Source organism: Chlorocebus sabaeus, chromosome 22 (genome assembly GCF_047675955.1).
Source record: "Chlorocebus sabaeus isolate Y175 chromosome 22, mChlSab1.0.hap1, whole genome shotgun sequence".
Lineage (NCBI taxonomy): Eukaryota > Metazoa > Chordata > Mammalia > Primates > Cercopithecidae > Chlorocebus > Chlorocebus sabaeus.
The window spans coordinates 75,267,417-75,281,885 of NC_132925.1; the positions used below are offsets into that span (position 1 = coordinate 75,267,417).

General features: G+C 38.6%; 1 protein-coding gene across 7 annotated transcripts in view; it reads left to right on the forward strand.

Annotated features, from left to right (window-relative positions):
• The window catches only part of ADAMTS9 (ADAM metallopeptidase with thrombospondin type 1 motif 9), a 174,314-nt gene that overhangs the window by 157,429 nt on the left and 2,416 nt on the right, over positions 1-14,469 (forward strand). For 4 of the 7 annotated variants that reach the window (XM_007984894.3, XM_038002528.2, XM_038002527.2 and 1 more), the window contains one exon: positions 5,812-6,222. In XM_007984894.3, coding sequence (XP_007983085.3) covers positions 5,812-5,916 — 105 coding nt within the window. In that variant the 3' untranslated portion in view covers positions 5,917-6,222. Of the gene's footprint in view, positions 1-4,331; positions 5,787-5,811; positions 6,223-10,294; positions 10,390-14,469 lie in introns of those variants that run through there. The other 3 variants (XM_007984895.3, XM_007984897.3, XM_038002525.2) reach the window with 2 other exon arrangements.

A 14,469-nucleotide genomic window follows, 5' to 3' on the forward strand; every position in this document is an offset into this window, starting at 1 on the left:
TCTGTGGCCCAGACCCTAGTGAGTCAGAGTCTACAGCTGAACAAGGTCTTAGGTGGTGATGGGTACGTACAGCTTGAGAAACATTGTGCTGTGCAGGCGGTCCCCGACTTACGACAGTTCCACTTGATTTTTCAACTTCACCATGGTTCAAAAGCAAATCACACTCAGTAGAAACCCTACTTCGGGTACCCATACAACCGTTCTGTTTTTCACTCAGTACAGTGTTCAGTCAACTACACAAAATATTCGACACTTTATTATAAAATAGACTTTGTGTTAGATGATTTTGCCCCACTATAGGCTAATGAAAGTGTTCTGAGTACATTTAAGGTAGGTTAGGCTAGGCTGTAATGTTCAGAAGGTTAGAGATATTAAATGCATTTTTGACTTAATGGTATTTTCAACTTGAGACGTGTTTATTGAGACATAACCCCATTGTAAATCGAGGAGCATGTCAACTGTGTACTGTTTCTCACTTTGGGTGTATAGTGGAATCACCTGAGGAATTTTAAAATGCACCTGCCCAGGTCCTTCCCACACAGAGGAACTGAATCAGAATCTCTGAGGGTGGGGGGGCCCTGGCAGGAGTAGAATGTAAAGCTGCCCAAATGATTCAAATGTACAGCCAGGTCAGAAACCGCTGCCACTTACAGCCTTCCCTCTGAAGTCCTGAGAGTGTGGGGCAGAAACCCGGCTCATGAAAAAATATGTTTATGTTTACCCAAGCATGGCCCATTTCTCCAGTCCCACCTCAGCCAGGAGCCCTCCTGGGGTTGCCTCAGAAATGTGGGTAGGGGAAGACAAAGAAGAGAGCTGGGAAAGTAGGGTATTATTACAAGGCAGAACTGCCAGATAAAATACAGGACACCCAGTTAAATTAGAATTTCAGACACACATTAATGATCGCTTGATCCTAAGAGTTCGAGACCAGCCTGGGCAAGGTAGTAAGACCCTGGTTTTGCAAAACCTTTAAAAATCAGCTGGACACGGTGGTGCATGCCTGCAGTCCCAGCTACTTGGAGGTTGAGGTGGGAGGATCCCTTGAGCCCAGGATGTTGAGGGGGCAGTGAGCCATGATTGCGCCACTGCATTCCAGGTTGGGCTGCAAAGTGAGACACCATCTCTTTTCTGTTTTTTTTAGGTACACAATGAACATTGTTTACAATAAGTATACTGTTATCATTACATGGGACATAGTTATACTAAACATGTATATGTTGTTTATCTTAAATTCAAATTTAGCCAAGCATCCTGTATTTTTCTAAATCTGAAAACTGTATTGCAAACACTTCTGCCTAATCAAAGTAAGAATATAAAAAAGCAGCTCAACCTGCCTCCCTCACCTAAGAGGAGAAATGTCCAATTGTGACATTCCAGGAAAATCTGTTTCCTGATCTCTTTTTCTAACTGCCATGATTAAGTTTCTGTCTGTGAAAAAAGCTATCTCACTCTCTCTTCTCCATCTAAGCCAATCAGTGACCTCAAATCCGATTAAATAGCCATATTGATTACTTGTAAATTAGTCATTAAATATTTTTCTTTGCACTGAAAGGAGTAAAGATAGCTGAGAGAAAGAGAGCATGAGCTTTAGAATGTGCCCTGAAATTATGTTCTTCCCCCATTTCTTCCCTCCAAAATCTATATATTATGTTTCTTATCTGTTGACAAATAAAAATTGTATATTTTTATTGTGTACAACATGAGGTTTTGAAATACACTGTATGTTTCAGTGACCCAGAACCAAAAAATTTGCCTGTCTAGTGCCACTGCACTGCAGCCTGGGTGATAGAGTGAGACTCTGTTAAAAAAATAAGTAAATAAATAAATAAAAATGTGATTGTAGGAAACCCATGTAGATAAACTGTAACATAAATTATATTTGTTAGCTGGTTACTACTGTTTCAGCCAGAAACTAAAAATAATTAAAGCCAGGAGCACCACCTTATGGAAAGAATGATCACTACATGGGCTGTTCCCCAAGGCTTTTGGGAGATGCCTGGGCTGGAGGGAGCTGGGTATAACAATTGCCTGTCGGCATTTTTTTTTTTTTTTTCTTATTCTTGGTGTTCTTTGGCAGCTCAGAGAGTCTGAGCTCAAAATTAATCTCCAGGGCCAGGCGAGTACTCCTTATGAGTATCTGGGAGCTGGGACTGAGCCCTCTCTAGCCCCTGGCTGTCAGGAGAAATGCTGCCTGACTTCCCCTGTGTGGTCCAGAGAAGCATCTCCTAGCGATGCTTCCTGAAAATACGCTTCCACCGCCCAACACATTTGGGAGAAAATGCTAGTATGTTGTATTTCCTTCCTGAAGAGTCACAGTAAGCATTAGCATGTGAGGTGGGACCAAATTATACAGGAAATAAACCTGTGTAACTTTAGCCAGCATTCCACTAAAGCAGTGGTTCTCAAACTCACAAGTGCATCACCATCACCTGCAGGGCTTGTTAAAACACAAGCAGGTGGCCATACGTGGTGGCTTGTGCCCATAATCCCAGCACTTCGGAAGGCTGAGGCAGGAGGATTGCTTGATCTCAGGAATTCAAGACCAGCTTGGGCAACACAGGGAGACTCAATCTCTACAAAAAAAAAAAAAAAAAAAAAAAAAATAGCTGGGTGTGGTGGTGTGCACCTGTAGTCTTAGCTACTCGGGAGGCAGAGGTGAGGAGGAGCCTGGGTGGTCAAGGCGGCAATGAGCCATGATTGTACCACTGCACTCTAGCCTGGGCAACAGAGTGAGACCCCATCTCAAAACAAAACAAAACCCACCACATGATCAGTCTGAGGAGAGGCCAGAAATTGACATCTGTAACCATTTCCCAGAAGATGCTGATGCCCCTGATCTGGAGTCACATTTTGAGAACCACTAACCTAAATGAAGCCAACCACAAAACCTTCTTTTCAAAGTTACAGCTTTTAATTTCCCCCAAATAACCAGGGTCCCATGAAACACACTTCAGGAATTGTGCCATATCCTGTTCCCACTCAATACCTACCACGGTCTGGCCCCCCAGGGCCTGTGGCCCAGTCTTCTCTGGGATGCTCACACCCTGGCCAGTTATAACACTCTCTTTTCCAAATAGCCCTGTTTCAGCTCTCAAATAATCATTCCTCACTTTCTTTTGCTTTTCTGCCGGGAGCTACGGGGTGGGGGATTGGGTGGAAAAGAAAACCTCAATTTTCCAAATCTCCTTGGCAATAAAATGTTTTCCCCAAGCAAAACTAAAGGAGAGCTGTAGTCCTTCAGGGTAAAACTAGATATCTGGTACCACTTGGAGAATAGCAACGCTGTCTCACTTCCAAGGGCAAAACTGGTCAAAATCAGGCTCAATATCAGTTCACTGTTGTGAACAATGGAGAGCACTCTTTCTCTGGTTTACCCTAATTATAGTTAAAATAGCTACTATTTATTGGGCAGCTTACATACATTAAATCTGCATCTTCCTCCCAGCTGTGCCATCACTGGGAGATTGGAACAACAAGGTGAGAATAAGGTCAAATTCTTGGGATGTTAAGTTGAGCTGGTGGTGGGATCAGCCCCTCTAGCCTGTAGCAGCTCAGCCCTCGGTGCCACAATGAAAACCATCAGTGGCTGCAGAGCCCAGAGGTCAAGCATGTAGCCTCTGAAATCTGACCGCTGGAGTCTGTGCCCACTGGCTCTGCCATCTTGGGCAAGTTATTTAACTTCCGGGAAAATGGGGGTGGGGAGAAGGGGGACTCAGTTTGTTCATCTATAAAATAGGGACTGTAGTGGCCCCTTTCTCATTGACTTCTTGTGAAGCATAAATGAAATAAAAATGTAAAGCTCTTGATATCCTACTGGGCAAATAGCAGGAGCACAAGTATTAGCTATTAATGTTGTAACATTTTCATAGCCCTGAGGCTTGCCACATTGTTTCAGAAGTTGGCCAAGGTGACTAAGGAAGGGAGCTGGCTTGAGACAGCTGGTGGGAAGGACATCCAAATGCAGTGTAAGCCCAGGCTGGGCCTGTCCACATGGCTGCCACCTGACCCTAGGAATAAGTTATGTGAAACACCCCTTGGTTGGGGGTGAACTTCTAGGCAAATGCTTTAGCTGCACCAGCTCAGCTAGGGGTCTAGTAAGTTTCTCCTCACTCTGCTTAGATCTCTGCATGACAGACAGACAGACGGAAAGGAGACCATGGGCCAGAGACAAGGGCTGAAAGAAAATGTCAGAATTTCAAGCTCCTCTGTCAGCGATGCGACCCTCAACTCTCCAGTGTGCCAGAATGTGAAAGTGCCCTTCAGCCCCACCCAGAATTCCACCACAGCTCCCCATGCCCATTCTCAGAGCTGCCCATTTTGGTCTCCTTCAGGTAGAAGATTCTGGAACAGGCCTTCAGAGACAGGCAGCGTGAAAGGATGATCATGTCTTGGCTGGGTGTGGGAGGCGCTTACAGGGCTTTTTGTTTTCCTTGTGTGCCAGGGGAATTTGCAGGGTCAGGGAAGAACTCGGGCCACTGTTCTAAGGGATATATTCTAACAAACATTCCTGTGCTAGAGCAAGGGCTGTAAATCAAAGAATTGCTTTGAAATTAAAAAATAACGAAAGTTATATTACCATAGAGGGGATGGATTCAGTTCCTATCCTTCAGTTCACTTGCAAACAGGGGAGTTCAGGCACCTGAAATAAACACACTTGTGTACACACATACATGCTCAGTGCCGTCCACTCTCATGTATCGACCTGGGCTACCTCCAAACTTGCTGTCGACTTATGAAAGTCCAACTATCCACCAAGTGTAAAAATCATACCACAGACCAGTAGAGTAAAATGCTGTACATGTACATTTTAGGTAGTCTAATTTTTATTCTATATAGTCCTATACAAATTAGACATTTATACATATATTCATATATAGGTAAGTGTCCAGGGCTATATTCAGAAAAAAAGAAAAAAGAAAACCTATATGCTGTATTTTATGGGCAATTTCAGGGACATTCAAGGGTAAATTTCATTGCACGTAACCTTGACCTTAACAGGCAGATTTTAACCCCTATGATCATTACAATCTCTGTTCATTACTATCTGTATGGATTTTCTTAGCTAAATCCCCACCTCCACCCCCAACTCAGCTTGCTTCTACCCCCAGCACCCTCTGACGACTTTAAATAAGTCTTTAAATAAGCACATTCCAGTCAAAGACATGCTGGTCTTCCCAAATCAAAGAAGCCAGTCTGCCCTCCTCATATAGATTGAAAAAAATAGAAGAATTAGAGAAAAGTGTGAAATACAAACTATTCTTAATGGAATAGAGATTAATTCACTTAATTATATGTAATAGCTCAAACCAGGCTAGCAAAATAGTCATCGAAAAGAGATTTTTAGAAGGCCTGCTTTAATGAAGAAATAAAAATTAGTGTTTTAAGGAATGAGAGTGGGTGCTTCTAATATATTTCTTTTCTGAAATAGACACTGTCTGCTTGACAATTGGGTTTTTGGTATTTACTTGCTCAGTGTGACTGTTTTTATTCTTTAGGATCAATAAGTTTTAGCTCAGCCTTTATCTCAATTAAATAACAGAATCCCAGTTAAGGAGATAGCAGTAATGGTGTAAACCCAGTACTGGATTTATTTTTTTGATTTTATAATTTTATAATTACCCAGACTTTTACTCATTTCCCTGAAAACAGGCTATGATGGATATTTACACATTAAAAATGCCTTTATGATAATAGCAGTTCATATTTATTGAGCACATATATTAGGCCAAGTACTATGCTAAGCACATTACGTGCATTATCTCATTTACAGCAAACCTGTGGGGGGGCACTATTACTATCCCTATTTTACAGATGTACCAGGAACTGAGGCATAAAGAGGTTGTTCAAGATGCGGTACAAGCTCCAGGAAGTCTGATTCAGGTTCGCTCCTCTGCTGGGTCAGGAGAGTTTGAGTAAAACATAAGTTTTGATGATACAGAAGGCATTCTTTGCCTGCCTGTATCATGAAGGCCCTTGGCCCTATACTTAAGCCTGGTGAGAAAGTTCCTCACGGAAGACCAGTTAGTCTGGCCTCAAATCCAGTCGCTGGTGGCATGGGCCAGCTCCAGAACTACCACGGGCCCCAAAAACCAAGACCAGGTGGGAGGATAGAAATAACTCTCCCAACTCAGTTCCATTCATCATCAAATGCATGCAAATTTTTAAAAATTAAAAGAAATTATTTTGTCCTATTTTATTATTAAACTGGCACTGTTTTTCTTTTGTCTGTCTTTTGTATTTTTATTGGTATATCGTAGTCATACATATTTTTGGTTATACAAGTAATATTTTGATTCGTGTATACAACATGTAATGATCAAATCAGGGTAATTGGGATACCCAACACCTCAAACATGTATCTTTTCCTTGAGGTAGGAACATTACAATTCTTCTAGCTATTTTGACATATGTAATTAATTATTGTTAACTATCTATAGTAAATATATTTATATTAATTAATATATATTATACTATATTATATTGTTTTATTATAATATATAGTATATATCACATATAAGATTATTATAATACATTATATTTTATATATAAATATATAAAATATGTATAATTTTATACATAAATATATAAAATATGTATAATTTTATACATAAATTTTATGTAAATATTTATTATATTTACATATTATATTATTAAATATAATTTTTCTACTGTACTATCAAATGCTATAACTTGACTGGGCACGGTGGCTTATGCCTGTAATCTCACACTTTGGGAGGCTGAGACAGGCAGATCAGTTGAGGTCAGGAGTTTGACACCAGCCTGGCCAACATGGTAAAACCCTGTCTCTACTAAAAATACAAAAATTAGCCAGATGTGGTGGCACACACCTGTGATCCCAGCTACTCAGGAGGCTGAGTCAGGAAAATCACTTGAACCCGAGAGGCGGAGGTTGCAAAGAGCCGAGATCGTGTCATTGCACTCCAGCCTGAGTGACAAGAGTAAGACTCCGTCTCAAAAAAAGAAAAATAAAAATAAAATACTATAACTTATTTCTTCTAATTATATTTTTGTATTCATCTTTCTTTTTTTCAAGTGAGATTATCCATTGTTTTCAAGAGGCTTTCTTAGTTTGGCTGTGTGAAGCACATCTTCATGACTTTTGACCTAGTTCTGAGAATGTAACCCTAAAAAATCCTAAAATGTAGGCACAAATACATTCATCATAGTGTTATTTCCAGAAGTGGAAAATATGAAATATTGTGCAGGCGCAGAGGGTGGAGGGGTGGAATTATGTGACATGGTAGTTATACAAAATGGAATATGAGGCCAAAATTAAACAAGGACTTTTTCATAGCATGGTAACGCATAAGAGGACCTGATTAGCAGGGCATTCTTAACTGCAGTTTCAAAAGAAGAATTCAGCTTCAGCCTTTCATTCATTCATTCATTTAACAACTCTATATTTCATATCATTATGAGCCACACACTGTGGTAAGTTCTGGATACTCCCAGGTTTTAACAAGATATTGGTCTTGTCATGATGGAGCTGACATTCCAGTAGGAAGACAGGTGTTAAAGAAAGAATTACCCAATTACAGGGTGCTTTGCAGCAGATAACCAGGTTAGGAAGGTTTCTCAGAGGAAATGGGCTTTGAATTGAGTTCTGAAGAATTTACCAGGCCAAAGTTGAGGTGGTACAGTATGCACAGAGAGGGAGAGGAGAGCTCCAATCAGAGAGAATGGCACATGCAAAGGCCTGGTAATGTAAGGGACATATCAGAACAACAACTAAAATAAATGCATGTGTTGAGTAGAGAATGGTACCAGATGAATCTGCAGAGGCAAAGACAGACTCTAAGAATTGCAGGTCTTTAGGAGTTGGCATACTTTGTCTACAAAGTGCCAGATAGTAAAGATTTTAGTCTTGAAGGGCCAAGAGACAAAATCAATGATATTATATATGTATTTGTATGTCAAGAGGGAAAATAAATTTGCACAAAATTTTTTTATTGGTTAAATTCAAAATACAATTATAATAACTGAGTATAGTTTTTTCTAATACAGATCACCTGAGGAGATGAATGGGATATTGGAGGAGGAAAATATTTTGCTCAATTGGTGTTCTTTATTATCAAAAGAGATTGTAAATGTTTATCTGTTAATGCTGACCTGAAATGAGATATTATATATTTCAATCTTTCTAAATGCGTTTCTGCATGCATTGATATTGCCAAACACTGATATCTGTCCATAACCATATAATGTTAATTAAATATATTCATGACTTGGCAGGCATGTATACAATTCCATTAGAGTTTTCTCTTCATATTTGCCTTTTAGCATGTCACTACATTGCATATTAATCACTTGCAATTAAACATGAGATAGAAGCTCCTCAATTGTTAGTTAAATGGATTTTGACATATAAATATTTCCTTTGCATTTATATCAAAGTCTGAAAAACAGTGCTGGAACTGCAGTTTAAGTTCAAAAAATATATTCACTTTAAATTTGTGTGTAATAGAGAAGTCATTTCCTGTTTTAACTTTTGACAGCATGGAAAGTGTATAAAACAGTCTGTGATCCAAACAGTGTTGTCAATGAAATTACTTTATCACAGTGTAAGTTTTGCCTGTAAGAACAGTGTCTTGTAATTTTAGGTACAACCCATTAAGAAACATGATCAACTCTGAAGCAAAAACTAATATTCAGAGCCATTAAGTGTTGAATTACAGTGATTGAGAACAGTTCTAGTTCAAAAAATTTTAATCTTGACCCTGAGCTCAAAAATCAAAATAAAACTTTACCCCACTGCTAAACCATCAAATTGCTGTGTAGTAGGACAAGTCAAGGTGTTGAACTTTCAGTTCTGACAAAAAAAATTACAAAATGGATGATGGGTAAGTCCGTGATAGAAAATAAAGTTCACTATTGACACTGCTAGTTCTATAGCACTTGATAGATCAAATATTTTCCACAAAGTACCAGGTAATGAATAGTACAGTGAATAACCATAGGCTTTAAACACCTAACAGTTTCATAAGCTTTGTACATTTGTCCAAATAAAACTTTTTATGCTCCACACATATTTTTACTACCATCAGTTGTCAACACATCTTAGCAGATTCCACTTCAGTTGTTTTGCAGTTCTTTCCCAACCTTTTTGAAATATTCTCATCTGTACTTGTTCCACAAACTATTCCACTAGTTCCACTAGACTCTTCTCCTCAAAGAAATGATAACACCTGAATAACATCAGTAATATGTGTGGACCCATCAAGAGCCAGTGAAAACCACTCAAAATAATCTGCTTTGTTTTTTTTAATTGACTGTTGATGTGGTTCCCACTGTTATTGGCTTTTCAAGCAATAGTTGTTGCCAAAAGGGTAGTTAAGTTTATTTTCTCTGGACACGTTTCTTCAGATGTTGCAGTTAAACAGGATTTAATGAACTCACCATTGGTAAATTGTTTTCTTTGCTTGGCTAACAAATGAGCAACTTGGAAACTTACTCATTTTCATTTTATTTTTTATTTTTTGTGGAGGTATTATGCTATGCTGAGATATTCCATTTTAAATTTTCTAAATTTTTGACCATTGTTTTTCTGTGAATGGGGAATATTGTGATGAGTATTTAGTTTGGTGATGGTATATATTGTATTCTTTTAGCACAGCTATAGTGTCATTTCATAATAATCATAATGATTTGTCATCTAAATTTGATAACAAAATAATCCACATACCATTGTACCTTAAAAGGGCAACATTCAAAGTCTACTTCCTCTTCTTTTCTTATTTGTCATAATGGTATACTCTGGTAATAAGCACATAAAGTGTAATGATCTAGCAATACACACATCACTCAAAACACTCTCAAGTTAAAACAATGTCACTGTGATTTGTTGTGCACCAAGAAGTAGTATGAAGCTGAGACTCAATTCTGTTTTTGCATCGTGAAAGCAGCTATAGACATCAGGTAAATTAATGAATGTGGCTGTGTTCCAATAAAACTTTATTAATAGACACTGAAATTTGAATTTCATATGATTTTATGTGTCAAGAAATATTAGTTTGGGTTTACTTTTTCTCAATTATTTAAAAATATAAAAATCATCCTTAGCTTTCAAGCCATATAGAAACAGGTGGTAGGGTGGATTTGGCTCACAGGCTGAAGTTTGCCAGCCCCTGCTTTAGACCATGGTGAGTATGTTGGGCTTCACGTCAGTTCAGAAGGCCTGCTCACTGTGTGTATAAGAACGTTTTTCCAAAAAGCCACTGCAGGCCCTGAAAACATTAACCAAGCAGGTAGCCTAAGATGATGCATCTCCTTGCAGGATGGTACCCGAGTCATAGGGAAATGCGGTGGTTACTGTGGGAAATGCACTCCATCCTCTGGTACTGGCCTGGAGGTGCGAGTTTTATAGCTAAGGTAAGTAGTCCTGTGTCTGTCTGTCTGTCTTTTATTTTTTTCTGTAGCCTATATGAGCAAATGTGGGAGGATCGGGCCGAGTTACAGTTAAGCATCTTGAAGCTGACCCAATACTGTTCTGCCTTTTTATCTCCTGCTCCTCTGTCCTCACGTGACTGAAGCCATCAGTTCTCTACTGTTTAACATGGGTTCCCCTCTACAGAGCTGGCCTATTTATTTATTTGCTTTTAGATTTTAGATTCAGGAGGTACACGTGCAAGTTTATTAGGCTGATACAATATGTTGAGATGTAGGCTTCGTTTGAACCCATCACCCAAATAGTGAACGTGGTATCAAATAGGTAGTTTTCCCTTTCCTTCCTCCTCCCTTTTGGAGTCACCAGTGTCCATTATTTCAATCTTTATGTCCATGTGTACCCAATGTTCTACTCCCACTTAATAAGCAAGAGCATGTGGTATTTGGTTTTCTCTTAGGAAAATGGCCTCCAGCTGCATCCATATTGCTGCAAAGGACATGATTTCATTCTTTTTTATGGCTGCATAGTATTCCATCATGTATACAGACCATAGTTTTTAAATCCAATTCACCATTAATGGGCACCTAGGTTGATTCTACGTTTGCTATTATGAATAGTGCTGCAATAAACATGTGAGTGTAGGTGTCTTTTTGGTCGAATGATTTATCTTCTTTTAGATATATACCCAGTAATGGATTGCTGGGTCTATTTTAGGTTGTTCTATTTTAGTTCTTTAAGAAATCTCCAAACTGCTTTTCACAGAGGTTGAACTAATTTACGATCCCATCCACAGTGTATTCCATTTTTTCCTGCAATCTCACCAATATCTGTTATCTTTTTACTTTTTAAGAATAACCATTCTGATTGGCATGAGATGTTATCTCACTTTTGTTTTGACTTGCATTTCTGTGATGATTAGTGATGTTCAGCATTTTTTCATGTATTTGTTGACTGCTTGTGTGTCTTCTTTTGAGAGGTGTCTGTCCGTGTCCTTTGCCCACTTTTTAATAGGGTCGTTTGTTTTTTTTCTTGTTGATTTGCTTAAGTTTCTTACAGATTCTCGATATTATTCCTTTATCAAATGTTTAGGTTAAAAATGTTTTCTCCTATTCTGTAGGTTTTCTGTTTATTCTGTTGATAGTTTCTTTTGATGTGCAGAAGCTCTTTAGTTTAGTTAGGTCTCCGTTATCAATTTTTGTTTTGTTGCATTTGCTTTTGAGGACTTAGTCATAATTTCTTTTCCTAGGCCAATGTTCAGAAGAGTATTTCCTGGGTTTTCTTCTAGAATTTTTATGGTTTGAAGTCTTACATTTAAGTCTTTAATGTATCCTGAGTTATTTTTTGTATATGGTGAGAGGTAGGGGTTTAATTTGATTCTCCTGTGTATGGTTAGCCAGTTTTTCCAGCATCATTTCTTATAGGGTGTGCTTTCCCCATTATTTATTTTTGTCGACTGTGTTGAAGTCCAGTTGGTTATAGATGTATAGCTTTATTTCTGGGTTCCTTATTCTGTTCCATTAATTTATGTGTCTATAGTAGTACCAGTACCATGCTGTTTTGGTTACCTTTGGTTTGCTGCCTTAGAGTACAGTTTGAAGTCCGGTAATATACCTCTGGCTTCATTCTTTTTGCTTAGGATTGCTTTTGCTTTTACACTCTGCTTTGGTTCCATATCAATTTTAGAATAGTTCTTCTTCTAACACTGTGAAGAATAACATTGGTAATTTGATAGGAATTTTGTTGAATCTGTAGATTTCTTTGAGCAGTATGGACATTTTAACGCTCTTGATTCTTCCAGTAGATAAGCATGGAACGTTTTCTATTTGTGTCATCTATGATTTCCTTAAGCAATGTTTATAGTTCTCCTTGTAGAGCTCTTTTACCTGCTTGGTTAGATGTATTCCTAGGTATTTTATTCCTTTTGTGGTGATTATAAATTGGATTGCATTCTTGATTTAGTTCTCAGCTTAAATGTTATTTATGTATAGAAATGCTTCTGATTTTTGTAGATTTATTTTGCATCCTGAAAATTTACCGAAGTCATTTATCAGGTCTAGGAATCTTTTGGTGGAATCTTCAGGGTTTTCTCTGTATAGAATCATATTGTCAGTGAAGGAAGATAATTTGACTTCCTCTTTTCCTGTTTTGATTCCTTTTCTTTCTTTCTCTTGCCTGATTGCTGTGGCTAAGATTTCTAATACTATGTTGAATAGGAGTGGTGAGAGTACACATTCTTGTCTTGTTCCGATTCTTAGGAGGAATGCTTCCAACTTTTGCCTATTAAGTATGATATTGGCTGTGGGTTTATTAGAGATGGCTTTTATTATTTTGAGGTATGTTCTTTTGATGTCTTATTCCTTGTAGGTTTTTATCATGAAGGAATGTTGGATTTGATCAAATGCTTTTTCTGCATCTGTTGATATGATCATATGTTTTTGTTTTTAATTGTGTGGTGAATCACATTTATTGATTTGCATATGTTGAATGATCCTTGCCTCCCAAGAATAAAGTCCACTTGATCATGGTAGATTATCTTTTTGGTATGTTGCTGGATATAGTTTGCTAGTATTTTGTTGAGGATTTTCATGTCAGTGTTCATCAGGGATATTAGTCTTTAGTTTTCTTTTTTTGTTGTGTCTTTGCCAGGTATTGGTATAGGGATGATACAGGTTTCATAGAATGAGTTAGGAAGGAATATCTCTTCTTCGATTTTTAAAAAATTGTTTCAATAGGATTGGTACCAGCTCTTTGCAGAGCTTATTTAAAATGCTATTTATTGGGCTTGATCTCTAGGGGTCCTGCTTCATTAGGTCTCTAGTGGATTCAGGGATCTGTAATTTTAATAAAGGGAATTCTAATGCAAGTGAATCACAGCTCATCCTTTAAGAAATACTTCCCAAGAGTGTAATAGTAAAACCACAATGGCATTTGTTGAGAAATATTTCATTGAATCCGCACAACAAAACTGTGTGGAGGAGCTGCTATTTTACATATGAGGAAGCTGAGGCCCACAACAATTAAGTAACTTGCTTAAGATCATGATGAGGCTGGGCATGGTGGCTCGTGCCTATAATTCCAGCACTTTGGGAAGCTGTGGCAGGCAGATCACTTGAGGTCAGGAGTTCGAGACCAGCCTGGCCAACATGGTAAAACCCCATCCCTACTATAAATTCAAAATTTAACTGGGTGTGTTGGCACTTGCCTGTAGTCCTAGCTACTTGGGAGCCTGAGGCAGGAGAATCACTTTAACCTGGGAGGCACAGGTTGCAGTCAGCCTAGATCACGCCACTGCACTCCAGCCTGGGTGACAGAGTAAGACTCTGTCTCAAAAAAACAAATAAATAAAATAAACAAATAAAAGGTGCTGATGAATTCCCTCGGCAGAACTCAGAGTGTCCTACACTAAAGCCAATGCTCTTAATCACTCCACTGTGCCACACCCGTGTTAACTCATAGTGTGGTCCAAGAACCAGCATGATCAGTTTTACCTAGGAACTTGTTAGAAATGCACAATGTCAGGCTTCACCCTATACCTGTGAAATCAGAATCTGCATTTTAACAAAGTCCACAGGAGTCATGCATGTTAAAGTCTGGCAATCCCTGACCTAAGTACATTATGCCAGAGAGTGATTCTTCTGCTGAATATAAGACAGAATTGGTCACTCTTATCATCCCAGTGACTTCAGCTACAAGGGATGAACTCAACCAATTCATGTGATCCTCCTGCATCTTCCCTCAAGCTTCCAGTAGCCTATTACTATGTAAGGCTCTTGAAGATCCTGATACAACAGTGCCTATTTGACATTTAGGATTATTTTTGTTGCAAGGAGCTAACGAAATGAAGGAAATGTATTATCTTAAGTAACTGAGATATCCAAGAAGTATGCTAGCGTCAGGCATGGCTAGATCCAGAAGTTCAGTCATCAGTACTCTTTCTTTCCTCATCAATCAGCAATTATTGCCTCTTAAATGGCTTCATTCTCAGACAGATTATTGCCCCCACACCATGGTCCTGGGCAGCTCTAGGATTACCTCATTCTTACAACTCATGATTCAAGTAAACA